Source organism: Enhydra lutris, unplaced genomic scaffold, assembly GCF_002288905.1.
Source record: "Enhydra lutris kenyoni isolate GAN:26980312 unplaced genomic scaffold, ASM228890v2 scaffoldscaffold9, whole genome shotgun sequence".
NCBI classification, from domain to species: domain Eukaryota; kingdom Metazoa; phylum Chordata; class Mammalia; order Carnivora; family Mustelidae; genus Enhydra; species Enhydra lutris.
This window is the reverse complement of record NW_019154093.1, coordinates 25851012-25877617: the sequence shown is the minus strand read 5'-3', so window position 1 is coordinate 25877617 and position 26606 is coordinate 25851012. Positions and strand designations below refer to the sequence as shown.

At 44.5% G+C, this 26606-nt stretch overlaps 1 protein-coding gene across 1 annotated transcript in view; it reads left to right on the top strand.

Moving 5' to 3' along the window:
* The first annotated feature begins 628 nt into the window (after positions 1-628).
* Positions 629-26606, top strand: part of LOC111143455 (complement C8 beta chain) — a 49683-nt gene continuing 23705 nt past the window's right edge. Inside the window, exons 1-4 of the mRNA XM_022497212.1 lie at positions 629-798; positions 8468-8624; positions 11489-11630; positions 13408-13549. Coding sequence (XP_022352920.1) covers positions 707-798; positions 8468-8624; positions 11489-11630; positions 13408-13549 — 533 coding nt within the window. The 5' untranslated portion in view covers positions 629-706. The remainder of the gene's footprint in view (positions 799-8467; positions 8625-11488; positions 11631-13407; positions 13550-26606) is intronic.

The following is a 26606-nucleotide window of genomic DNA, read 5'->3' as shown; positions in this document are numbered from 1 at the left end:
GGCACCAAGAATGTGCCAGGCACTGTTCAAAGTGTTGTAAAGATTAAGATTTATTTAGTCTCTGCAACAACCTTGTGAGTTGGGTACTATTATTATTCTCGTTTTATAGATGAGGTTAAGTCGGGCTCAGAGAGGTTAATGATTGGCCATGCACGGCTCACACAGCTAGCGAAACACACAGAGACCGTTGCAACTGAGGCAGACAGGTTCTAGAGCTCTTACAGCCTCCTGTGGGCTTGGCTGGCCTTCTGACCCTGCCTTCCACTTCGCAGTTAGAGCTCACATCCCTGAGGGTTTAAGGGCCCGTTCTGCTCACTTCGGTTACTTTACTTAAACCTACCCACTTTGCAAGTGAGGAAACTGAGGCGTGGGGGTGAAGTGACTTGCCCAAGGGGACAAAGCAAGCAAGTGGCAGAGAAAGGATTGAATGAACCCAGCATTCTGGACCTCAAGCCCATTGCCTTCACTAAACAGCCTGTCCTCTTGGCTGATCCCCACTTAGAATTTTCCACTGTTCCCCCTGGTGCCCAGAGTCAGAGGTAAGTACCCATCCGTGCAAAGTCTAAGGCATTTCCCGGTCACTGCTGGCTTTCTGTTGACTTTGCTGAACTGTTTGCTCTGTGGGGACAGAAGCTGACGGCAGTGCTCCCTGTGCAGACCTTTCGTGGACCCAGGAGTCCCAGGGGAGCTCGGTCCCAGACTGAAAATGAAGACATCTGGGCCGCAGGCGTGGAGGGCCCTGGCAGAGCTGGTTCTTCTCTGTGCTGCTCTGGGTGCTGTTGGTTTGCCTGGCTCCAGGTAAGTGATGGTTACAAATGATTCCCCAATCAGTAATGTGACAGGGAGTATCATGCTGACCGCCTCTTTGTTGTGGGCCTATGGAATAAGGAAGAGCTCTTGAAGCAATTTGCGTGCATTTGATAAACGAAGATCAACAACTGTCTTCAGATTATTGTGGAACCAAGCATCTGACTTCAACAAATGTTCCCACAAGAAACTGACATGTTTAAATGTGTTTTGTCACGCTGAGAAGAATGGGACACTTGTTCTGTGTTCTGAACAAAGGCCCGGTGTGACTCTTTATGCAAAAGAAGGTTTGTTATGTATGGAAAAAAGAGCCAATTCATGTCAATGATTTTAATTTATGAGAGGGATCCACTGTACCTGCTCGTCAACCCAAATTCTTTGGGCTCTTGGGTGTTGTCAGGCTCTCTGTCTCTCTCTCTCACACACACACACACACACGTACACACACAGCCACACACACACACACACACACACACACACACACACACACACACACACACACACTCGGTATGTTCCCAGCAGATAAATGCTAATGGATTTATTTCATCAATTTTTGTATTGTTAGTAGGATATAAAACAGGCTAAAGAAAATATCTGAGTGAAAGCTCAGACTTGGACTCCAGTGAAGAAAGCGCCAGTGACCTGGCCATGGGGGAGGGGGGTCCTCCCCATACAGAATGCTCCCCTACCTCATGGTAGGGTCCTCCCCTACCACAAATGCTGAAACACTCAGGTATCCCAGGTCACTTTGCGAGCAACCGTCTGGGAAGAAGGACTCTTAGGGCCATTCCTTTTGTTCATTCCATAAATGTTGTCTAAGTACAACTTCCCAATACCCAATGGGTACTGGGGCTCTATTGAGCCCCCAGCTGTCACTGGGCACCACCCCTGATACCAGGATGGCGCGTGTTCACTACACACTGGGTATTCAAAAAATTGATAATATTATGATTATCAAGATTATCAAGAATCTCAACTCGGCCCCAAGAAGAACCAAGCTGCCAATGCCTGCCTTATGTGCACACACTATGTATATGCAGAGTAGGAAAAAAGACCTATGGAACTGTGTCTGGAATGCAGGGTGTAAGGGGCTCGTAGCAAACTTTTGCATAGCAGTGATGCCTTCACAAGGCTCCTTGTCAGGCTCTGAGGATAGAGATGAGTCAGACACAGAGTTCATGTTCCCATGGAGAAAGCCAAGCTGTGAGCACACACTGTGTGTACTGTTGCAAGAGATGAAACAGGGACAGGTGGGAAGCAAGAGAGGGAGTGACCAGCTCTACTGGGAATGCAGGGGGCCTGGAAAGGCTTCTAGAAGAGATGGTGTTTGAGCTGAATCTTTCTATAGGAATAGGTGTTTGCCAAATGGCCAAGGGGGTGAAGGATGTTCCGGACGGAGGAATCACCATAGACAAAGGCACAGAAGTAAGAGAAACTTGGTGTGTTCCTGAATCTTCGAGTCTATTTCAGGAGGCCTTGAGCACAGGCCAAAGTGGGGTGCTGCCAAAGACAGGGTCAAGTGGGAGTAAAGCAGGATCAGAGCAGGGAGGTGCTGAAGAGCCCTGGGGTGCCATCCCAGGAGCTTGAACCTTACCCTCTAGGCAATGGGGAGCCATTGAAGGGTTCTAAGCCAAGGAGCAACACCATCGTATTTATGTATTAAAAGTTCACTCTGGGGGCGCCTGGGTGGCTCAGTGGGTTAAAGCCTCTGCCTTTGGCTCGGGTCATGATCCCAGAGTCCTGGGATCGAGCCCCACATCGGGCTCTCTGCTCAGCAGGGAGCCTGCTTCCTCCTCTCTCTCTGCCTGCCTCTCTGCCTACTTGTGATCTCTGTCTGTCAAATAAATAAATAAAAATCTTTAAAAAAAAAAAAAAGTTCACTCTGATGAAAGAAGTGGAGGTAGGAGTGGGTAAGTACAACGCCTTGTTCAATCCTCCAGCCCTGTCCGGAGATGGGTGTTAATCTCTATCCACACTATGTAGAATAGCAAAATAGCCTCAAAGAGAAGAAGAGACACCCTCAGGTCTCATCAGTCTCAAACCCATGCCTGGATCCAGGTTTGGTGTTCCGGCGTCTCCCCAGGATTTCCCCTGGGATGTCCCGAGCACAGCATGGATTCGAATTCCACGCTTGCAGTGGAAGAAGAGCCTTCAGCTCTGGAGCAGGAGAAGCTGAGAGCTCCCTCCTGTTAGCCGAGGAAGTTTTTTGTCTTTAGTTCTTATAATCAAGTCAGATGGAATCATCACATTGTCAGAAAACCGGTGGTTGATTTATTGCCCCTCTGGGCCAGGCGCTTAGAAGCATTAGTTCTAACCCCCCGCAACTATTTGAGGTAAGTCCTATTGTTTACGGTTCTACAGAGAAGGAAGCCAAGACGGGGCTATAGTGTAATTCACAAGGCTACTCACTTCATCTGGAACAGAATATGGATTCACATCCAAGTTTTTTTTCTGGTTCTGGGGCTCCTGGGTATCCCTGCTCTGTCCTGCCTGTCACACAAGTGATTCCCTCCCGGACTGCAATGTGTCCCTGACTTGCTGGGTCCCTGTGCCGTTTCTCTATTGCTGGACCACACGTTTGTTGCCTTCAGATGTTGCTTTAAATTTCATGACTACAACCACCACTGACAGAGACAGGAGAAATTGAAAACCTGCCACCCAGAAGCTTTCCCTTGTAGCAAGGAGGAAGGATGCCAGTTGCGGAGGGAATGAGGCTGCCTAACAAACTGTGTGTGACAAGAAAGTTGTTGTGTCAGGGGATTTCTACAGAAAGCCAAAATATATTGACACACCCCATCTATATAAGCTGATGGCTTGCAATTTACTGCTGACCTAATCCTGCCTTACTCGATGGATCCATCTTTATTTTGATCAGAGACTCTGGTTAGAAAGAGACGAGGAAGACAGGGACCTGTGAAATACGTCCTGATGTCGGCCATAGCCTTCTAAACACCTTGAGGAAAGGTGCATCCCTGCCATGCCTTATGTAGAGGGATACATTCCAAGGGCTTGGAGAAGGGTGTTTATTGCAGCATTGTTTGCAACTGCAAAACGCTGATCAAATGCAAATGTCCTTCAAAAAGAAAAAGAATAAATTGGATGCAATTTATGCCCTTTGATGGAAGATCTAGGTAAAAGAAATGAACTAGCTCTCTTTATGAATCTGCAGGCATTGGGCTCAGACCTAGAGTGTTAGCTGGCAACAGCAACTTGCACAGTAATATACATGGTATGAGGAAAGCAGTGCTATGTGTTGCGCATACGTATGCATATGTAAAAATATCTAAAGGACTCTAGGGATACATGGAAATTCCTGACAGCAGTTTCTTCTGCAAAGGAGGAGAAGGAAATGGAACTGGGGCTGGCATCTCATGCAGATGCGAAATGTATAGGGTTATTTTTTATTTTAAAAAAAGAAAAGACTAGGGGCGCCTAGGTTAGACTGGTCGGTTGAGCATCCGACTCTTGATTTCAGCTCAGGTTGTGATCTCAGGGTCATGAGATGGAGCCCCGGGTTGGGCTCTGGGCTCCGTGCGGAGTCTGCTTGAGATTCTCCCTCTCCTCTCCCTCTGCCCCTCCTCCGCTCATGTTCAAATAAATAAATAAATAAGACTTGAAGGTAATACTCCAAAATGTTAGTAATTGGCAGTCTTAGGCCATGAGTATGTGAATGTTTATTATTTTACTTTCTGTACTTCTCTGGGCATGTTTAAGTGTTCAGTACTAAAAAAAAAAAACACATTTTGAATGACAGAGTCAATTCAGTGGGCCAAAAGGTCCATCTGATTTGTTTCTGTAAAAATCCACGGGCGTGAAAGGAACGTGCTGTATCCCTACACAGAGGCTGGGATGTACAGATGTGACTTAATGCCAGCCTTTCTTTCAGATTTGCCTTCTGCAGTACGAATAACCACGCGCATCTTAGCCGGTGTAACTGACAAGCATTCAATTTATTCAGCTGATTACTTCATTAGGCTGACACCTCCATGATGAAAATGGGTGCAAAACGGAGAGATCTGGGGGCTATCGCCACTTTTTAACCAAGTCCCTTCTGTAAACGATCGTCTTGCCTATTAACGGGCTTTGAAATCTTAGAGAGGAAAATAATTGTGATGCTTAAGAGTGTGTGTTTATGCATTACTTATCTACTCAGTCTCAACTATGGCCCAGAATTGGGTTGATAGTTGCTGAAAACACAATGTTAACGGCGTCTGAATTGGAACAGGAAAGGGGTACCCTGCCGAGCTGTCAAATATATACTTAGGAGGAGCTGAATCACAGACAATATTGTTTGTCAAACCTGGGCAGATGAGTAGGTAAGAGCTCATTCTGAGCCCCCCCACTGGTATGCGGCATCCTGCCTCAAGTAACCATTTTAAAGCATCCACCTGTGGTTTCCAGGAGAGTCTTTGACCTTTCGTTAAAGATCCAACTTTACTAGGCAATTGATTTTTGCTGGTCTCTGGGGCAGTTGTGGAGATGGATTTCACTGTAGTTAATATTATCCTCTTTTTAGGACTTTTGCCAAGTGAGAATGCATTGTTAATGACCTTGTCTGGAGTATATGTATTTGAGTCGGTGGAAACTATGTGATGCTTTCCCTAATGACTCAATCTTGGACACGGGGATGGAAGAAGCCCTGCATAGAGAAGGAGGGCACAGTGGAGTGGGTGTTGGCCCGGTTCCTTTGTGGGTAGCATGGGGAAATGCATACAGAGGCTCTCGAGTCAAACCGTGAGCTCAGACCCCACAATCACCCACCGGCTATGTGACTCTCGGGCATTTCGCTCATCTGTACAAGTGGCAATGTCTTCTCACATTGCTGTGAGAACTCAATGGGTCAAATATCTCTCACAGGTCTTGACAAGTCCTGGGTGCTCAGCAAATCTGTTTTCTTTCTCATCTCTCATGCCTTGAAAAGGAACACAGATTACCAGGGATCTTACCTTGTTATACACTCTTTTTGGTGGAAGAAAATTAAAATCATAATACGCCCATCATGTTATACGTGGGGGAAATGGGACACCTAGACAGATTCACTGATGTGTTCTTTTATTCACCCTTTTACTGAATGTCCCACCAAGTGCCAGGAACTCAAGAAAAAGTGTTGCCTTACCTTTTAGACATATTTCAGGTCTTCTGTCACTTGACTGTTGTACAGATGTGACACTGTCTGTCTCCCTCCCCCCCCACCCACCATGGCCTCACCGACATCCCCACTCGGCTCTGCACTACCCATGCTCGGGACTGGAAGGGCACCCGTCTTTCTTGGTCTGCTGGTGGTGTTGATGTTCCCCAAGGACTTATCTCTGGCCTGCCTCTCTTCTCAAGAACAGTCTTATCCTCTGCCATAGCTTTGCACGATCCGATCTGTATCTCTGGTGAAAATCTCTCTTTTATATACGAAACCCACATGAGAACTAATTGCTGAATTCTCGACATAGGTGTTCCACGAACACCCGGACCTCAGCAAGCCCCAACCGCATCTTCTCCAACAAGCTCTTCTGCTCCTGTGTTCCCCTCTCATGCACACACTCACACTGGAAACAAGCATCAGCCCAAACCCCTTCCTCTCTAACCCCTTCCTCTCACTTTCTATTTATTTCACCCGAGCAGGGTCTCATTTACCAGACCTCTCCATGTGTTCTTCCCTAGACACTGCCAGAGGTCAGGCTCACATCACTCTTCAGTGCCACTGCATGGGCCTCCTACATGCTTGTCCTACATCCAGGCTCTCCCCACCCCTGCTCAGTCTCCACACTGTAGCCCCCAAAGCAAAGCTCTGGCCATGGAGCCTGTGTACTTAAAAATGCTACCTACTGGATAAAGTCCCAAACAGCTAAGACATGAGATGTGTCTCTCTTTTCCTATCCTAAGACAAACTGTGAGTTCCAGAAGGCAGAACCTGTGTTCTATATTTCCCTGGGTCCCCTATAGCACAGTACCCTGAATGTTGCTGGTTCTCAGCAAATGTTTCATGGACTCTTAACATGAGAGGGTGCCTTAAAGATCATCAAGTCCAGGGCACCCAGGTGACTCAGTTGGTTAAGCATCTAACTCTTGACTTCAGCTCAGGTCATGATATCAGGGTTGTGAGATTAAGGTGGGCATTGGGATCTGTGCTGGGCATAGAGCCTGCTTAAGAGTCTCTCTCTCCCTCTCTGTTCCTTCCCTTTCCTCTCTCTTTCAAAAAGAAAAGAAAAAGAAGAAGAAAAGAAAAAGAAGAAAGGAAGAAAAAGAAAGAAAGGGAGGGAGGAAAGGAAAAGGAAGAGGAAGGAAGGAAGGAAGGAAAAGAGAAAGAAAGAAAGAAAGAAAGAAGGAAAGAAAAGGAAGAAAGAGGGAAGAAAAGGAAGAAAGAGGGAAGGAAGAAAGAGAGAAGAAGGAAGGAAGAAAGAAAAGGAAAGGAAAGGAGGAAGGAAGGAGAAGAAAGAAAAGAGAAGGAAGGAAGGAAGGAAGGACAGAAGGAAGGAAGGAAAAAGAAAGAAAGAAAGAAAGAAAGAAAGAAAGAAAGAAAGAAAGAAAGAAAAAGAGAAGGAAAGAGAAGGAAGGAAGGAAGGAAAAGGGAAAGAAAGAAAGAAAGAAAGAAAGAAAGAAAAGGAAGAAAGAGAGAAGGAAGAAAGAGAGAAGAAGGAAGGAAGAAAGAAAGGGAAAGGAAAGGAGGAAGGAAGGAAAAGAAAGAAGAGAGAAGGAAGGAAGGAAGGACAGGAGGAAGGAAGGAAAAGAAAGAAAGAGAAAGAGAAGGAAAGAGAAGGAAGGAAAAGGGAAAGAAAGAAAGAAAAGAAAGAAGAAAGAGGGAAGAAGAAAGGAAGAATGAAAGGGAAAGGAAAGGAAAGGAGGAAGGAAGGAAAAGAAAGGAGAGAGAAGGAAGGAAGGAAGGAAGGAAAAGAAAGAAAAAGAAGGAGAGAAAGGAAGGAAGGAAGGAAAAGAGAAAGAAAGAAAGAGAGAAGGAAGGAAGAAGGGGAAGGAAGAAAGAAAGGAAAGGAAAGGAAGAAGGAAGGAAGAGAAAGAAAGAAAAAGAAAGAAAAAAGAGAGGGAAGGAAGAAAAAAAGGGAAGGAAAGGAGGAAGGAAGAAGAAGAAGAAAGAAAGAAAGAGAGAGAGAGAAAGAAAGAGAAAGGAAAGGGAAGGAAAGGAGGAAGGAAGGAAGAAAAGAAGGAAGGAAGGAGATAAAGACCATCCAGTCCAACCTCTCCTTTCCCAGGGCATAATGCAAAAGTGCACAATGAGGGGGAAGTTGCTTAAAGTCCTGTATCCAGCTGTGGTTTTATTTCTTGTATATCTATAGCAGGTTAGAGTTTATAAAGTGCTTTTATGTGTACTTTCTTAGATAACCCTAGAAATAGCCTTGCGAGATAGGCATGACTCTCCCATTATAGAGATGAGAAAAGTGAAAGTCACACAGGTGGACAAAGCAGACCAAGGTGTCCCCGCCCTGACGGACCGCCTTCTGCTCCGAGTTCAGTACTCTTTCAGCCATAGCTAGCCAAAGTGCAAGGCACTCAAGTGTTCAGTAACTGTTTGCTGCATGAATTAGGCGATACTTGAATGATAAACGAATAGCCTCGCACAATTGAGCACATACGTGTTTATGGAGTGGGGGGGAGGTGGCGGTATGTGTTCTTAATTCTCTTCTGACCCTGTCCTCTCGTGATGACCCCTTAGAGGTGAAAGGCCACACTGTCTGGAGTCGAACGCAGTCAATAAGAGCCTTGCCAAGAGCCGACAGACGCGGAGTGTGGGTGTCGTGCCGATGCCTCTTGATTGTGAACTCTCCAGCTGGTCCTCCTGGACCACGTGTGATCCCTGTCAGAAGAAAAGGGTAAGTACCTTGGGGGAGCTCTAAGCTTCCAGAACCCGTAACCCTCAGCAAGACTGGCTGAGGCAGTGCTGACAGTGCCTGGTACATAGTAGGACCTCAATAAATGCTGGCTTATTTAGTTAATGCGTTAGTTTCCTCTGTGCTGCCTTTCTTCGATCCTTTCTTCGTCCTTCCAGTTATTCTCCTGGCATATCTCTCCTTGCTCATGTTAACAGCCTCCTCGTCAGACTCCCTGCCTCTGACTGCTCTTTCAATCCATCTTCGTGGCACAACCAGGGGAGCTATCAAAACAACAGAACACTTGTCTCTCTCTGACCATTTCTCATTCTTTCTCTGCCTTTATTCATGCTATTGTGACCCTTCCCACTTCCATCACTGACCAACACCTACTCATGATTTGAAACTCTATTTACAAGCCACCTCTTCTGAGACCTTCCTTGACTTCTCAGCCCGCTGCACAGTTAGATGGGCAACCTTCTTTGGGCTGTAATAGTTCCCTGTTCTTCCTGTCATTTACTTTTCCTTAATTATTTACCTTTCCGTGAAATGAAGGTTTATCCAATTCTATATCTTCAGGGTAGTCCCAGTTTCTGGAACATTTTAGGTGCCCCATAAATCTGTGATGTTTGATTTCATGATATTTTCTGACAACTCGAAGGAAGGGGAAGACAACTGTGACACTTTCCATGAGGCAGGTGGGCAAACAGAGACTCAGAGAAGGTGGTTCATCAGGTTCACTGGGTAATAAGTAACAGACCTTGTACTCAGGCTTCTGTCTTCTTGTCTAGTGTTCTCCCACCAAAATAAATATAATAATAATAATAATAATAATAAGCCACGAGGTCTCTGTAGTATTTGTCCTTCAGGTTCCCTTTTCCTAAGAGGGGCTGAACCAGGATCCCAGGTCTGAGCAGAGCAGACTTGTCAGAGAAAAGAATGGCTGCCATTTCCCCAACAACTCAGGACATCAAAGCAGCCATGGACTAAGACCCTAATGAAGCTGTAAAAGTGGGTCCAGGATATTTACACAGTTAACAGGATCTTTATGGAGAGCCATGCAGGAACCTTCAGTTCCCAAAGTGAGCTTTATTGCTGAAGTTACCAACATCGATCCAATTATCTGTAGAATTGCTTCATCTGCACCATAAACCAGGACGACTCAGCATGAGTCAGCCAGCGAGCCAGCCAGAGCTCTTTGCTCGGAGTCCGCGACGCACTTGCCTGCAGTGGGTGACATCACTCTCTGCGGGGTCACTGGCTGGCGGCTTATCAAAACCTTTCAACCGGAATTTCGAGATGTCTCCCTTCCATCATTTCTGCACTCCTCAAACCCATTTTGTCTTTGGGGCCTGGGGCTGGTCTTCTAGCTATCTTCTTTGCAGACCTCATCTCTGTCCTGCCAGCCTCTGTCTTCCAGGAAGAAGGACCCTCTGGAAATGCAAAGGGGTATGGGTGAATGGTTGTCTGTATTTTGCTGGGTGGAGGAGATTGGATTTCCAGATGCCATACAAGTAATAATGGTGGTTGGTTAACACAGCATTCTTCCAAGGGGCTGCTATCCTGGTTTGTATCCTTTTGTTGCATCAAACTCTTACCTACAACTAAGATTTGAAAGCCACTAACTCTACTAATTTTCCCCCCATAACTGTTTCTCATTGCCTCATAATAAAACACTAAATCTAACCTAACTGAAGCTTGGGAGGCCCTGCATGACCTGCCCCCCTGCCTATATCTCCCCCCAGCTCTGGCCATCTGCCCTCGTATACTCGTCTCTCCAGCCATGATGAACTTCTTTTTGTTTTCTGGAATGAGGCACACTCTAGTCTCTCAGGTTTGGTATAGCAATTTTCTCTACCCAGATGACTCTTCTCTACCCTCCTCACACCACCTCTTCATGTTTGCCTGACATCTCTACTCATCTTTTGGGTCTCAGCTTAGTTGTGACTTCACTGTCTCCTGAGTTTGCATCGGGGGTGCCCCCTGTCAACTTACAGAGCGCTCTGTCCCTCAATCATGGTGGCCATTGCACCGTGTTGTCACTGCCTGGTGCTTACCATCATTACCACCACCATCTGCGATGGCCTCCTTGAGGGCAGGCTAGAGGGCAGGACTATGATTAAAAACAAATAAGCAGTAATGGAATGAATAAGTTATGGGGATGAAAGGTAGAGCATAGGGAGTATAGTCAGTTGTATTGTTATAGTGTTGTATGGTGACTGATGGTGACTGGTGTTATGGTGACTGACTCACACTTACAGTGAGCATAACATAATGTACAGAATTGTTGAGTCACTATATTACAGACCTATACACCAATGAGTAATGCTGTCATCTATACTTCAATTGAAAAAAAATGAAGGCAAGGGTGAACACCTACCCTTTTCAAAATTGGGTGGCTCAATTAATGTTCTGGAAATTCAGTATTTTTGGAATAAGCAAACAGGAGGTTAGAGAAATATGGACTGCTAAAAATTATCAATAATAATAAAGAAAAATAAGTACAAGAAACCGTGTGCCAACTATGTACCAGACAACATCATGAGATTTCATATAGAAATCATATATGTCATTGAAACTCTGTAACTGTACATTTAGGTAATTCGTTACCCCTATTTTGTAGATTAACAAATTGAGATCACAGAGATAAGGTAACTTGCCAACATCACGTCACTCCAAGGTATCAGAGTCAGGTGCACCTGCTTTTTCATTTATAAGATATGGAATAAACAAGAATACGTGAATCGACCAATTGGCTTGAAACAGTCAAGCAAAGCCAATTGCAACATGGACCCTTGAGTGTATCCCTCAGTTCCCGAGGCCCCTGAGGCTCTGCCCTTGGTTCACCTTGCTCCTCTCTGCCACAGTACAGACATGTCTACTTGCTCCGGCCATCTCAGTTCTATGGGGAACCGTGTAACTTCTCTGACAAGGAAGTTGAAGACTGTGTTACCAGCAGACCATGCAGAAGTCAAGTGCGTTGTGAAGGCTTTGTGTGTGCACAGACAGGTATAACGGGCTGCAAGAGCGGGAGGGGAAGTCTAGCAAATGAGGTGATGACACCTGATGATGGGGGGACCCGCCGTTACCTAGTGCTCAAGGTCAGGGTCATGTGTCAGGCCGAGAGGCCTCCTTGATCTCCCTTTACGGGTGTTATTTCACAAAAACATCCCTATAAAGTAGGTGTTGATATTATTTCCATTTAATGAATTAGGAACTTGAGACTTGGGGAAGTTACTCGCTCAAGATCAGACAGCAGGTAGGTAGAAGACCTGTGATTAGAAATTGGGGAATGCAAATTACATCCATTGACATGAAGGACACCGAAAGTGTATGTGCTGAAATCAGTAATCCTGAGTCAAGTCTTCTTCTGACTTTGTGACTTATGAGAAGTCATTTAATTTTTCTGCATGTTGGTCCTCTCAGTAGAAAACTGGAAGTGATGTTAACACCTTATAAGCATGCTCTAAGCAATAGCCAGTAAAATTTTTTGATTAAGGGAAAGGAGGAGAAAAAGGACAGATGGATGGACAGAGGGAAGGACGGAGCATACAAATGAGTAATCATCTGCTGTGAAACTAAGTAAACACTCGTCTTTCCAACTCCCTTATCTCATGAATTCAAGCAAACCTATGCCTCTCTATTTTTCCAAGTCTCCAGCAAAAATATGAGTATTTTGACCCAAATTATCTCGATGGGAGTTGCAGCTCTACACATTCACTATACCCATGTAGACTGTGCTCTGGGGGATTTTAAGAAAGAGTTAGAGATTTTTAGAGCTATTTCCAGGCCTTATTGCAAATGCAGAATTCTATGTAATAAATCTGAAAGATTTTACAGCGTGTCCATGGACTCATTATGGCCAGCGTTCCATGATTCTGACCAAAGCTATAATGGTTATTCAGGTAGGCTTTAGTTTAAGTGCCTTGTAAGAAACATTTGAAGAGCAGATTGACATTCTGCTTTTAATATTGGTTAAAAGTGATCAGACATATCTAAGGAAAGAGGGTCACCTGTTTTACAGGCTTTATCTCACAAGAATATACAAATAAGAGAAAGAGTCCAATCGGGAGTTGGGGGGAAGGGAAGCATTTGAAGGAAGAAAAGTGTTACAAATGTTGAACATAGAGTCCAGATATTTTTGGAGTTTAAAAATAAATGGCTGTGCTGTTGAAAGCAGTGCTATTTAGTGGGAAGCATTTGTGATTAGAAAGTTATAATTTCTAATCCTGCTGCAAATGTTTACCAGTCTTGCGCATTTGGCCCACCAAAACAATAAGAAGAGTGATCACACTCACCTAGAACTTACCATGAGCCTCTACTCTTCCTCTTACTCATTTAACCCCCCAACAACCCTGGGAGGGTAGGTATGATGACTTCCCCATTTTACAGGTAAGCAAACCAAGGCAAGGAGGTCAGGTAAACTGTGGAAGGTCACACAGCTAGCACTACTTGTAGGACCCACCAAACCCACCTCACCTCACCAGCCTCAGGGAGAGAAGTCTAGACTTCCCTCCTGTCTGGCCATTTCAATCCCAGCCATGCAGACACTTTCCCTTCCTCCTCCATCAATAACCTCCCATTCAAGAGCATTTAGAAGTGCAACACTGGCTTTTTGGGGGGAATACACTGTTAATGCCATTACTGATCTACCCTGATACACGAGGACTAATCAAAATGGCCTTAAAGGTCCAGCAAAATGTCTGGCACATAGTAGGTGCTCACACCATGTTTGTTCCCCTCTTGGCAGCCACAGGACTATGGGTAACGCCCTTTCTCCTTCCAGGGAGGTGTGTAAACCGTAGACTTCTCTGCAACGGGGACAATGACTGTGGAGACCAGTCTGATGAAGCGAACTGTAAGAAGATTTCTAAAAAATGTCAGCATGAAATGGAGCAGTACTGGGCGATTGGCCGTCTGGCCAGTGGGTAAGTTACTATCTTCCTATTGTGTAGATGGGAAGGCATGGAATTAAATGTAAGTCTGGAGGGGAGGAAGGGAGCAGATATTAACAAGATCCTTTCCTTTCTGAAAAAAGATTGTAATGGAAGTGGATGTTTGTAGCTGCTCTCTGAAGAAGGTTCCAGGGAGCTCCAGGAGCACATCCCAGGGACACATAGAGGCCACACGGAGGGCTGGGTTAGGAACATAGGTGAGGAACAGTAGCTGTGCATGAAGACCATATGGGCTTTATGCCAGGGCTGGGGATGAACGTTTATTTAACACTTACTATGTGACTGTGTTACGTGCTTTCTAAGCATTACCTCTGAATCCTACTGACAACTTGCAGGGGAGACATTTTGTGTGTTTTTTTCCCTAAGATTTATTTATTTACTTGAGAGAGAGAGAGAGAGAGAGCGAGCTCATGATGGGGAGAGGGGAAGAGAGAGGGGGAGAGAGAGATTTTTTTTTTTAAGATTTTATTTATTTGTCAGAGAGAGAGAGAGAGAGAGAGACAGAGAGCACAAGCAGGCAGAGTGGCAGGCAGAGGCAGAGAGAGAAGCAGGCTCCCTGCCAAGCGAGGAGCTCGATGCAGGACTTGATCCCGGGACCCTGGGATCATGACCTGAGCTGAAGGCAACGGCCTAACCGACTGAGCCACCCAGGCATCCCAAGAGAGAGATTCTTTTTTTTTTTTTTTTTAAGATTTTATTTATTTATTTGTCAGAGAGAGAGAGGGAGAGAGAGCGAGCACAGGCAGACAGAATGGAAAGAAAGAAAGAAAGAAAGAAAGAAAGAAAGAAAGAAAGAAAGAAAGAAAAAGAGAAGGAAAGAGAAGGAAGGAAGGAAGGAAAAGGGAAAGAAAGAAAGAAAGAAAGAAAGAAAGAAAGAAAAGGAAGAAAGAGAGAAGGAAGAAAGAGAGAAGAAGGAAGGAAGAAAGAAAGGGAAAGGAAAGGAGGAAGGAAGGAAAAGAAAGAAGAGAGAAGGAAGGAAGGAAGGACAGGAGGAAGGAAGGAAAAGAAAGAAAGAGAAAGAGAAGGAAAGAGAAGGAAGGAAAAGGGAAAGAAAGAAAGAAAAGAAAGAAGAAAGAGGGAAGAAGAAAGGAAGAATGAAAGGGAAAGGAAAGGAAAGGAGGAAGGAAGGAAAAGAAAGGAGAGAGAAGGAAGGAAGGAAGGAAGGAAAAGAAAGAAAAAGAAGGAGAGAAAGGAAGGAAGGAAGGAAAAGAGAAAGAAAGAAAGAGAGAAGGAAGGAAGAAGGGGAAGGAAGAAAGAAAGGAAAGGAAAGGAAGAAGGAAGGAAGAGAAAGAAAGAAAAAGAAAGAAAAAAGAGAGGGAAGGAAGAAAAAAAGGGAAGGAAAGGAGGAAGGAAGAAGAAGAAGAAAGAAAGAAAGAGAGAGAGAGAAAGAAAGAGAAAGGAAAGGGAAGGAAAGGAGGAAGGAAGGAAGAAAAGAAGGAAGGAAGGAGATAAAGACCATCCAGTCCAACCTCTCCTTTCCCAGGGCATAATGCAAAAGTGCACAATGAGGGGGAAGTTGCTTAAAGTCCTGTATCCAGCTGTGGTTTTATTTCTTGTATATCTATAGCAGGTTAGAGTTTATAAAGTGCTTTTATGTGTACTTTCTTAGATAACCCTAGAAATAGCCTTGCGAGATAGGCATGACTCTCCCATTATAGAGATGAGAAAAGTGAAAGTCACACAGGTGGACAAAGCAGACCAAGGTGTCCCCGCCCTGACGGACCGCCTTCTGCTCCGAGTTCAGTACTCTTTCAGCCATAGCTAGCCAAAGTGCAAGGCACTCAAGTGTTCAGTAACTGTTTGCTGCATGAATTAGGCGATACTTGAATGATAAACGAATAGCCTCGCACAATTGAGCACATACGTGTTTATGGAGTGGGGGGGAGGTGGCGGTATGTGTTCTTAATTCTCTTCTGACCCTGTCCTCTCGTGATGACCCCTTAGAGGTGAAAGGCCACACTGTCTGGAGTCGAACGCAGTCAATAAGAGCCTTGCCAAGAGCCGACAGACGCGGAGTGTGGGTGTCGTGCCGATGCCTCTTGATTGTGAACTCTCCAGCTGGTCCTCCTGGACCACGTGTGATCCCTGTCAGAAGAAAAGGGTAAGTACCTTGGGGGAGCTCTAAGCTTCCAGAACCCGTAACCCTCAGCAAGACTGGCTGAGGCAGTGCTGACAGTGCCTGGTACATAGTAGGACCTCAATAAATGCTGGCTTATTTAGTTAATGCGTTAGTTTCCTCTGTGCTGCCTTTCTTCGATCCTTTCTTCGTCCTTCCAGTTATTCTCCTGGCATATCTCTCCTTGCTCATGTTAACAGCCTCCTCGTCAGACTCCCTGCCTCTGACTGCTCTTTCAATCCATCTTCGTGGCACAACCAGGGGAGCTATCAAAACAACAGAACACTTGTCTCTCTCTGACCATTTCTCATTCTTTCTCTGCCTTTATTCATGCTATTGTGACCCTTCCCACTTCCATCACTGACCAACACCTACTCATGATTTGAAACTCTATTTACAAGCCACCTCTTCTGAGACCTTCCTTGACTTCTCAGCCCGCTGCACAGTTAGATGGGCAACCTTCTTTGGGCTGTAATAGTTCCCTGTTCTTCCTGTCATTTACTTTTCCTTAATTATTTACCTTTCCGTGAAATGAAGGTTTATCCAATTCTATATCTTCAGGGTAGTCCCAGTTTCTGGAACATTTTAGGTGCCCCATAAATCTGTGATGTTTGATTTCATGATATTTTCTGACAACTCGAAGGAAGGGGAAGACAACTGTGACACTTTCCATGAGGCAGGTGGGCAAACAGAGACTCAGAGAAGGTGGTTCATCAGGTTCACTGGGTAATAAGTAACAGACCTTGTACTCAGGCTTCTGTCTTCTTGTCTAGTGTTCTCCCACCAAAATAAATATAATAATAATAATAATAATAATAAGCCACGAGGTCTCTGTAGTATTTGTCCTTCAGGTTCCCTTTTCCTAAGAGGGGCTGAACCAGGATCCCAGGTCTGAGCAGAGCAGACTTGTCAGAGAAAAGAATGGCTGCCATTTCCCCAACAACTCAGGACATCAAAGCAGCCATGGACTAAGACCCTAATGAAGCTGTAAAAGTGGGTCCAGGATATTTACACAGTTAACAGGATCTTTATGGAGAGCCATGCAGGAACCTTCAGTTCCCAAAGTGAGCTTTATTGCTGAAGTTACCAACATCGATCCAATTATCTGTAGAATTGCTTCATCTGCACCATAAACCAGGACGACTCAGCATGAGTCAGCCAGCGAGCCAGCCAGAGCTCTTTGCTCGGAGTCCGCGACGCACTTGCCTGCAGTGGGTGACATCACTCTCTGCGGGGTCACTGGCTGGCGGCTTATCAAAACCTTTCAACCGGAATTTCGAGATGTCTCCCTTCCATCATTTCTGCACTCCTCAAACCCATTTTGTCTTTGGGGCCTGGGGCTGGTCTTCTAGCTATCTTCTTTGCAGACCTCATCTCTGTCCTGCCAGCCTCTGTCTTCCAGGAAGAAGGACCCTCTGGAAATGCAAAGGGGTATGGGTGAATGGTTGTCTGTATTTTGCTGGGTGGAGGAGATTGGATTTCCAGATGCCATACAAGTAATAATGGTGGTTGGTTAACACAGCATTCTTCCAAGGGGCTGCTATCCTGGTTTGTATCCTTTTGTTGCATCAAACTCTTACCTACAACTAAGATTTGAAAGCCACTAACTCTACTAATTTTCCCCCCATAACTGTTTCTCATTGCCTCATAATAAAACACTAAATCTAACCTAACTGAAGCTTGGGAGGCCCTGCATGACCTGCCCCCCTGCCTATATCTCCCCCCAGCTCTGGCCATCTGCCCTCGTATACTCGTCTCTCCAGCCATGATGAACTTCTTTTTGTTTTCTGGAATGAGGCACACTCTAGTCTCTCAGGTTTGGTATAGCAATTTTCTCTACCCAGATGACTCTTCTCTACCCTCCTCACACCACCTCTTCATGTTTGCCTGACATCTCTACTCATCTTTTGGGTCTCAGCTTAGTTGTGACTTCACTGTCTCCTGAGTTTGCATCGGGGGTGCCCCCTGTCAACTTACAGAGCGCTCTGTCCCTCAATCATGGTGGCCATTGCACCGTGTTGTCACTGCCTGGTGCTTACCATCATTACCACCACCATCTGCGATGGCCTCCTTGAGGGCAGGCTAGAGGGCAGGACTATGATTAAAAACAAATAAGCAGTAATGGAATGAATAAGTTATGGGGATGAAAGGTAGAGCATAGGGAGTATAGTCAGTTGTATTGTTATAGTGTTGTATGGTGACTGATGGTGACTGGTGTTATGGTGACTGACTCACACTTACAGTGAGCATAACATAATGTACAGAATTGTTGAGTCACTATATTACAGACCTATACACCAATGAGTAATGCTGTCATCTATACTTCAATTGAAAAAAAATGAAGGCAAGGGTGAACACCTACCCTTTTCAAAATTGGGTGGCTCAATTAATGTTCTGGAAATTCAGTATTTTTGGAATAAGCAAACAGGAGGTTAGAGAAATATGGACTGCTAAAAATTATCAATAATAATAAAGAAAAATAAGTACAAGAAACCGTGTGCCAACTATGTACCAGACAACATCATGAGATTTCATATAGAAATCATATATGTCATTGAAACTCTGTAACTGTACATTTAGGTAATTCGTTACCCCTATTTTGTAGATTAACAAATTGAGATCACAGAGATAAGGTAACTTGCCAACATCACGTCACTCCAAGGTATCAGAGTCAGGTGCACCTGCTTTTTCATTTATAAGATATGGAATAAACAAGAATACGTGAATCGACCAATTGGCTTGAAACAGTCAAGCAAAGCCAATTGCAACATGGACCCTTGAGTGTATCCCTCAGTTCCCGAGGCCCCTGAGGCTCTGCCCTTGGTTCACCTTGCTCCTCTCTGCCACAGTACAGACATGTCTACTTGCTCCGGCCATCTCAGTTCTATGGGGAACCGTGTAACTTCTCTGACAAGGAAGTTGAAGACTGTGTTACCAGCAGACCATGCAGAAGTCAAGTGCGTTGTGAAGGCTTTGTGTGTGCACAGACAGGTATAACGGGCTGCAAGAGCGGGAGGGGAAGTCTAGCAAATGAGGTGATGACACCTGATGATGGGGGGACCCGCCGTTACCTAGTGCTCAAGGTCAGGGTCATGTGTCAGGCCGAGAGGCCTCCTTGATCTCCCTTTACGGGTGTTATTTCACAAAAACATCCCTATAAAGTAGGTGTTGATATTATTTCCATTTAATGAATTAGGAACTTGAGACTTGGGGAAGTTACTCGCTCAAGATCAGACAGCAGGTAGGTAGAAGACCTGTGATTAGAAATTGGGGAATGCAAATTACATCCATTGACATGAAGGACACCGAAAGTGTATGTGCTGAAATCAGTAATCCTGAGTCAAGTCTTCTTCTGACTTTGTGACTTATGAGAAGTCATTTAATTTTTCTGCATGTTGGTCCTCTCAGTAGAAAACTGGAAGTGATGTTAACACCTTATAAGCATGCTCTAAGCAATAGCCAGTAAAATTTTTTGATTAAGGGAAAGGAGGAGAAAAAGGACAGATGGATGGACAGAGGGAAGGACGGAGCATACAAATGAGTAATCATCTGCTGTGAAACTAAGTAAACACTCGTCTTTCCAACTCCCTTATCTCATGAATTCAAGCAAACCTATGCCTCTCTATTTTTCCAAGTCTCCAGCAAAAATATGAGTATTTTGACCCAAATTATCTCGATGGGAGTTGCAGCTCTACACATTCACTATACCCATGTAGACTGTGCTCTGGGGGATTTTAAGAAAGAGTTAGAGATTTTTAGAGCTATTTCCAGGCCTTATTGCAAATGCAGAATTCTATGTAATAAATCTGAAAGATTTTACAGCGTGTCCATGGACTCATTATGGCCAGCGTTCCATGATTCTGACCAAAGCTATAATGGTTATTCAGGTAGGCTTTAGTTTAAGTGCCTTGTAAGAAACATTTGAAGAGCAGATTGACATTCTGCTTTTAATATTGGTTAAAAGTGATCAGACATATCTAAGGAAAGAGGGTCACCTGTTTTACAGGCTTTATCTCACAAGAATATACAAATAAGAGAAAGAGTCCAATCGGGAGTTGGGGGGAAGGGAAGCATTTGAAGGAAGAAAAGTGTTACAAATGTTGAACATAGAGTCCAGATATTTTTGGAGTTTAAAAATAAATGGCTGTGCTGTTGAAAGCAGTGCTATTTAGTGGGAAGCATTTGTGATTAGAAAGTTATAATTTCTAATCCTGCTGCAAATGTTTACCAGTCTTGCGCATTTGGCCCACCAAAACAATAAGAAGAGTGATCACACTCACCTAGAACTTACCATGAGCCTCTACTCTTCCTCTTACTCATTTAACCCCCCAACAACCCTGGGAGGGTAGGTATGATGACTTCCCCATTTTACAGGTAAGCAAACCAAGGCAAGGAGGTCAGGTAAACTGTGGAAGGTCACACAGCTAGCACTACTTGTAGGACCCACCAAACCCACCTCACCTCACCAGCCTCAGGGAGAGAAGTCTAGACTTCCCTCCTGTCTGGCCATTTCAATCCCAGCCATGCAGACACTTTCCCTTCCTCCTCCATCAATAACCTCCCATTCAAGAGCATTTAGAAGTGCAACACTGGCTTTTTGGGGGGAATACACTGTTAATGCCATTACTGATCTACCCTGATACACGAGGACTAATCAAAATGGCCTTAAAGGTCCAGCAAAATGTCTGGCACATAGTAGGTGCTCACACCATGTTTGTTCCCCTCTTGGCAGCCACAGGACTATGGGTAACGCCCTTTCTCCTTCCAGGGAGGTGTGTAAACCGTAGACTTCTCTGCAACGGGGACAATGACTGTGGAGACCAGTCTGATGAAGCGAACTGTAAGAAGATTTCTAAAAAATGTCAGCATGAAATGGAGCAGTACTGGGCGATTGGCCGTCTGGCCAGTGGGTAAGTTACTATCTTCCTATTGTGTAGATGGGAAGGCATGGAATTAAATGTAAGTCTGGAGGGGAGGAAGGGAGCAGATATTAACAAGATCCTTTCCTTTCTGAAAAAAGATTGTAATGGAAGTGGATGTTTGTAGCTGCTCTCTGAAGAAGGTTCCAGGGAGCTCCAGGAGCACATCCCAGGGACACATAGAGGCCACACGGAGGGCTGGGTTAGGAACATAGGTGAGGAACAGTAGCTGTGCATGAAGACCATATGGGCTTTATGCCAGGGCTGGGGATGAACGTTTATTTAACACTTACTATGTGACTGTGTTACGTGCTTTCTAAGCATTACCTCTGAATCCTACTGACAACTTGCAGGGGAGACATTTTGTGTGTTTTTTTCCCTAAGATTTATTTATTTACTTGAGAGAGAGAGAGAGAGAGAGCGAGCTCATGATGGGGAGAGGGGAAGAGAGAGGGGGAGAGAGAGATTTTTTTTTTTAAGATTTTATTTATTTGTCAGAGAGAGAGAGAGAGAGAGAGACAGAGAGCACAAGCAGGCAGAGTGGCAGGCAGAGGCAGAGAGAGAAGCAGGCTCCCTGCCAAGCGAGGAGCTCGATGCAGGACTTGATCCCGGGACCCTGGGATCATGACCTGAGCTGAAGGCAACGGCCTAACCGACTGAGCCACCCAGGCATCCCAAGAGAGAGATTCTTTTTTTTTTTTTTTTTAAGATTTTATTTATTTATTTGTCAGAGAGAGAGAGGGAGAGAGAGCGAGCACAGGCAGACAGAATGGCAGGCAGAGGCAGAGGGAGAAGCAGGCTCCCTGACGAGCAAGGAGCCCGATGTGGGACTCGATCCCAGGACTCCAGGATCATGACCTGAGCCGAAGGCAGCTGCTTAACCAACTGAGCCACCCAGGCGTCCCCCAAGAGAGAGATTCTTAAGCAGACTCCATGTAGAACCCATTGTTAGGCCCGATCTCATGACCCTGAGACTGTGACCTGAGGCAAAACAGGAGTCAGACACTCGACCCACTGCACCCCCCAGGCACCCTGACAACTTGCAGGGGAGGTTTTATCTCTTTCTTTATCTCTAGGCCCAGCATAGGTTCTGATCCAGAGGTTAGGTTCCTAGGTAGTTAGTGAAGAAATGAATCTCTGAGATGGGTCTTCAGTCAGTCAGGGTTTCAAGCTTCTGGGGACCTCTGAGTTGATCAGTCCTCTGGAGATCAGAGAAGCAAGGTCAGAAAGGACCAAAGTAGCCTGGTGTTTGCCCTCCCTTTCTGCCACATTCTACAGCTCTTAGCCTTCAGGAGGAAGAGTGAGAGCCTCCCCTCACACGCACTAGAAATCATTGTATATGAGGCAGTGTGGGGAAAACAGTAACCCTGAGTGGAATTCACCTTCTTCTTAAGCAAAAATCAAGTCTCTGCTTAAAGGTTGCCATTAGAGAGAGAGAGAGTCTCCTACGGATAAGACCTGCTCTCAGCACCATCTTATAAGCGAGTTATTATAATCCACACCTCCTTAGTAAGGAAACTGAGGCCTGGAAAAGGTAAGAAATTTCCTGGGGGTCATATGACTGAGAGGGTGATGGAGCAGACATTCCAAGCCAGGAGTAGAGCCACAGCAGACCGTATAGGAGGGGACAGAATGACAGCTCACTGGCCATGGGACCTCAGGTGAGGCGCACCTCTATGTGGGACTTTGGTTTTGCCATCTGGAGAAGGAAATCAACAACACCCTTCTCTCTAGTTCTATGAGGATCAAATAAGCTCATGGGACGGTAGCAGACAAGTGAGAGGCAGCTTGTGTGGGGGGAAGGATGCCGGCTGGCAGTGAGACCTCGGCAGGTTAGCTACCTCGCTTTCCTCCTCTGTGAAATGGGAATCATCATCACCATCACTGTCTTGTAAGGATTAATCCTTATAAGGAGCCAATATGTGTAAGCTGACTACAATGGCTGCCTCCACGAAGTAAGCACCACACTGTACTGATTAAATAAAATATAGACATTATTACAATACACGAAACTCTGTTACAGGAAAGAGAGCCCAAGACAATTCTGTTACGACCAGAACTGAGGCCAGTGCACAGAGCTGAGAGAAGACAGAGCTCTCAGTAGTAATCAGAGCTGGTCAGGAATGGAAGCCTGCCTTCAGAGGCAGTGAGAAATAAGACTACAGACTGGATTTTCATCTCTTCTAAATTGACATAATGACATCTGCCCCGGGCTTGGCGGGACGCTCTGTAAGGTGATCCGTATGGAGCATCACCCACTGCTGTGTCTGTTTCTAGTTAGCTCCTCAGTAAATGATGATTGTTTGGTGTCTTGTGATGGAGATCGTACAAAATTTAAGATGGAAACCAACACCCTCAAGGGCATTCAAGGTACCATGCTGTCTTGGCGATCACAGCTTTGTATTATAGCTTGAAATCAGGCAATATGCCCCCAGCTTTGTTTTTCTTTTTCAACATTTCCTTAGTGATTTGGGGTTTTTTCTGGTTCCATACAAATTTTAGGATTGTTCGTTTCAGCATTTTGAAAAATGCCGTTGGTATTTTGATCGGGATGGCATTGAAAGTATAGATTGCTCTGGGCAGCATAGACATTTTAACAAATTTATTCTTCCGATCCATGAGCATGGAATGTTTTCCCATCTTTTTCCGTCTTCTTCAATTTCTTTCATGAGTGTTCCGTAGTTCCTTGAGTATAGATCCTTTACCTCTTTGGATAGGTTTATTCCAAGGTATCTTACGGTTTTTGGTGCTATTATAAATGGAATTGATTCTCTGATTTCTCTTTCTACAGTTTCATTCTTAGTGTATAAGAAAGCAACTGCTTTCTGTGCATTGATTTTGTATCCTGCTACATTACTGAATTGCTATATGAGTTCAAATAATTTTGGGATGGAGATTTTTGGGTTTTCCATGTAGAGTATCAACCACATCATTTGCGAAGAGAGAGAGTTTGGCTTCTTTTTTGCCAATTTGAATATATTTTATTTCTTTTTGTTGTCTGACTGCTGTTGCTAGGACTTCTAGTACTATGTTGAACACCAGTGGCGAGAGTGGGCATCCCTGTTGTGTTCCTGATCTCAATGGGAAGGCTCTTAGATTTTCCCCATTGAGAAAGATGTTCTCTGTGGGTTTTTCATAGATGGATTTTATGAAGTTGAAGAAGTTCTCTCTGTCCCTATAATCTGAAGAGTTTTAATCAGGAGAGGATCCTGTATTTTGTCAAATGCTTTTTCTATATCAATTGAGAGGACCAGGTGGTTCTTGTCTCTTCTCCTCTTCTCTTATTTATGTTTTTTATCACATTGATTGATTTACAAATGTTGAGCCACCCTTGCATCCCAGGGATAAATCCCACCTGGTGGAGATGGATAATCCTTTTAATGTACTGTTGGAACCTATTAGCTAGGCTCTTGTCGAGAATTTTGGCATCCATATTCATCAGGGATATTGGTCTGAAATTCTCCTTTTTGATAAAAAGGGCTTCTGCACAGCAAAGGGAACAATCAACAAAACAAAGAGGCAACCCACAAAATGGGAGAAGATATTTACAAATGACACTACAGACAAAGGCTGATATCCAAGATCTATAAAGAACTTCTCAAACTCAACACCCAAAAAACAGATAATCAAGTCAAAAAATGGTCAGAAGACATGAAGAGACACTTCTCCAAAGAAGACATACAAATGGCTAACAGACACACAGGAAATTATTCATCATCATTAGCCTTCAGGAAAATTCAAATCAAAACCACATTGAGATACCACCTTACACCAGTTAGAATGACAAAAATTGACAAGGCAAGAAGCAACAGATGTTGGAGAAGTTGTGGAGAAAGGGGAACCCTCTTACACTGTTGGTGGGATTGCAAATTGGTGCAGCCACTTTGGAAAAACATTGTGGAGGTTCCTCAAAAAATTAAAAATAGAGCTTCCCTATGACCCAGCAATTGCTCTACTGGGTATTTACCCCAAAGATACAGATGTAGTGAGAAAAAGGGACACATATACCCCAGTGTTCATAGCAGCAATGTCCACAATAGAAAGAATGGAGACTCCCTTCAACAGAAGAATGGATAAAGAAGATGTGGTCCATATATACAATGGAATATTAATCAGTCATCAGAAAGGATGAATACATCAACATGGGTGGGACTGGAGGAGATTGTGCTAAGTGAAATAAGTCAAGCAGAGAAAGTCAATTATCATATGATTTCACTTCTTTGTGGACCATAAGGAATAGCATGGAGGACATTAGGAAAAGGAAGGGAGGAATGAGGGGGGAGAAATCAGGGTGGGAGACAAACCATGAGAGACTGTGGACTCCAGGAAACAAACTGAGGGTTTTAGAAGGGAGAAGCATGAGGGTATGGGTGAGCCTGGTGATGGATTTTAAGGAGGGCATGGAATGCGTGGAATAATGGATGTTATATGCAAAAAATGAATCATGGAACACTACATCAAAAACTAATGATGTACTGTATGATGACTAACATAACATAATAAAAAAGCACTCAATATAGTGGGACAACAGATACACAAATAATATCAAATATTTATCATAAGCTGGGCAGTGTTGAACACCTAACAAACACGGGCATATGTAATCCTCACAACAGCATGAAGCAGGAATTGTCCTTGGGTGCATTTTTAAAAATTAACATACAAAGTATTTGCCCCAGGAGTACAGGTCTGTGATTCATCAGTCTTAACACAATTCACAGCACTCACCATAGCACATACCCTCCCCAATGTCCGTCACCCAGCCACCCCATCCCTCCTACCCCTCTCTCCTCCAGCAACCCTCAGTTTGTTTCCTGAGATTAAGAGTCTCTTATGGTTTGTCTCCCTCTGTGGTTTGGTCTTGTTTCATTTTTCCCTCCCTTACTCTATGATCCTCTGTCTTATTTCTCAAATTCCTCATATCAGAAAGATCATATGATAATTTTCTTTCTCTGATTGACTTCTTTTGCTTAGCATAATACCCTCTAGTTCCATACACATCATTGCAAATGGCAATATTTCAGTTTTTTTATGGCTGCATAGTATTCCATTATATGTATGTGTGTGTGTGTGTGTGTGTGTGTGTGTGTGTGTGTATTCCACATCTTTTGTATCCACTCATCTGTCATCTAGGCTCTTTCCATAGTTTGGCTATTGTGGACACTGCTGCTATAAGCATTGGGGTGCATGTGCATGTGCCCCTTCAGATCACTACATTTGTATCTTTAGGGTAAATATCCATAGTGCAATTGCTGGGTCGTAGGGTAGCTCTATTTTCAACTTTTTGAGGACCCTCCATGCTGTTTTCCAGAGTGGCTGCACCAGCTTGCATTTCTACCAACATTCCTTTCTCTGCATCCTTATCAACATCTGTCATTTCCTGACTTGTTAAGTTTAGCCGTTCTGACTGATGCAAGGTGGTATCTCACTGTGGTTTTGATTTGTATTTCCCTGATGCTGAGGGATGTTGAGCACTTTTTCATGTGTCTGTTGGCCATTTGGATGTCTTCTTTGCAGGCAACCAAGGTACAGAGAGGTTAGCTGGTTTGCCTGAGGCCATATTGCTAGGAAATGACAGAACAGGGATTTGACCCCAGGTATCTGACCCCAGAGTCCCTGTTCTTACCTATTTTGCTTAAATATTCTCATATGGAAAGTATACACATACAGAGTGACCCCTGTTGAGGGCACAGGGTCTTAGGAAGGCCTCTAGCTTTAGCACAACCAGTGTTGGTCGAGGCTTCCCATGAGACAACAACAGAGCTCAATCTTGAAAGACAAGTAAGAGATAAAACACTGAGCAGGTGGAAGGGCATTCTGGGCACAGGGAACAGCAGTTCCACAACAGAGAGGGAGCAGAGCAGATTGAAGGAAGAGCAAGCTTCTCCCAATGACTGGGAATAGGGTATATGATCATGGTTTGGAAGGGCCACAGATGAAGCCAGAAAGCTGGTTTGGACCACCTACCGAGGACCTTGAATGCTATACCAAGGAG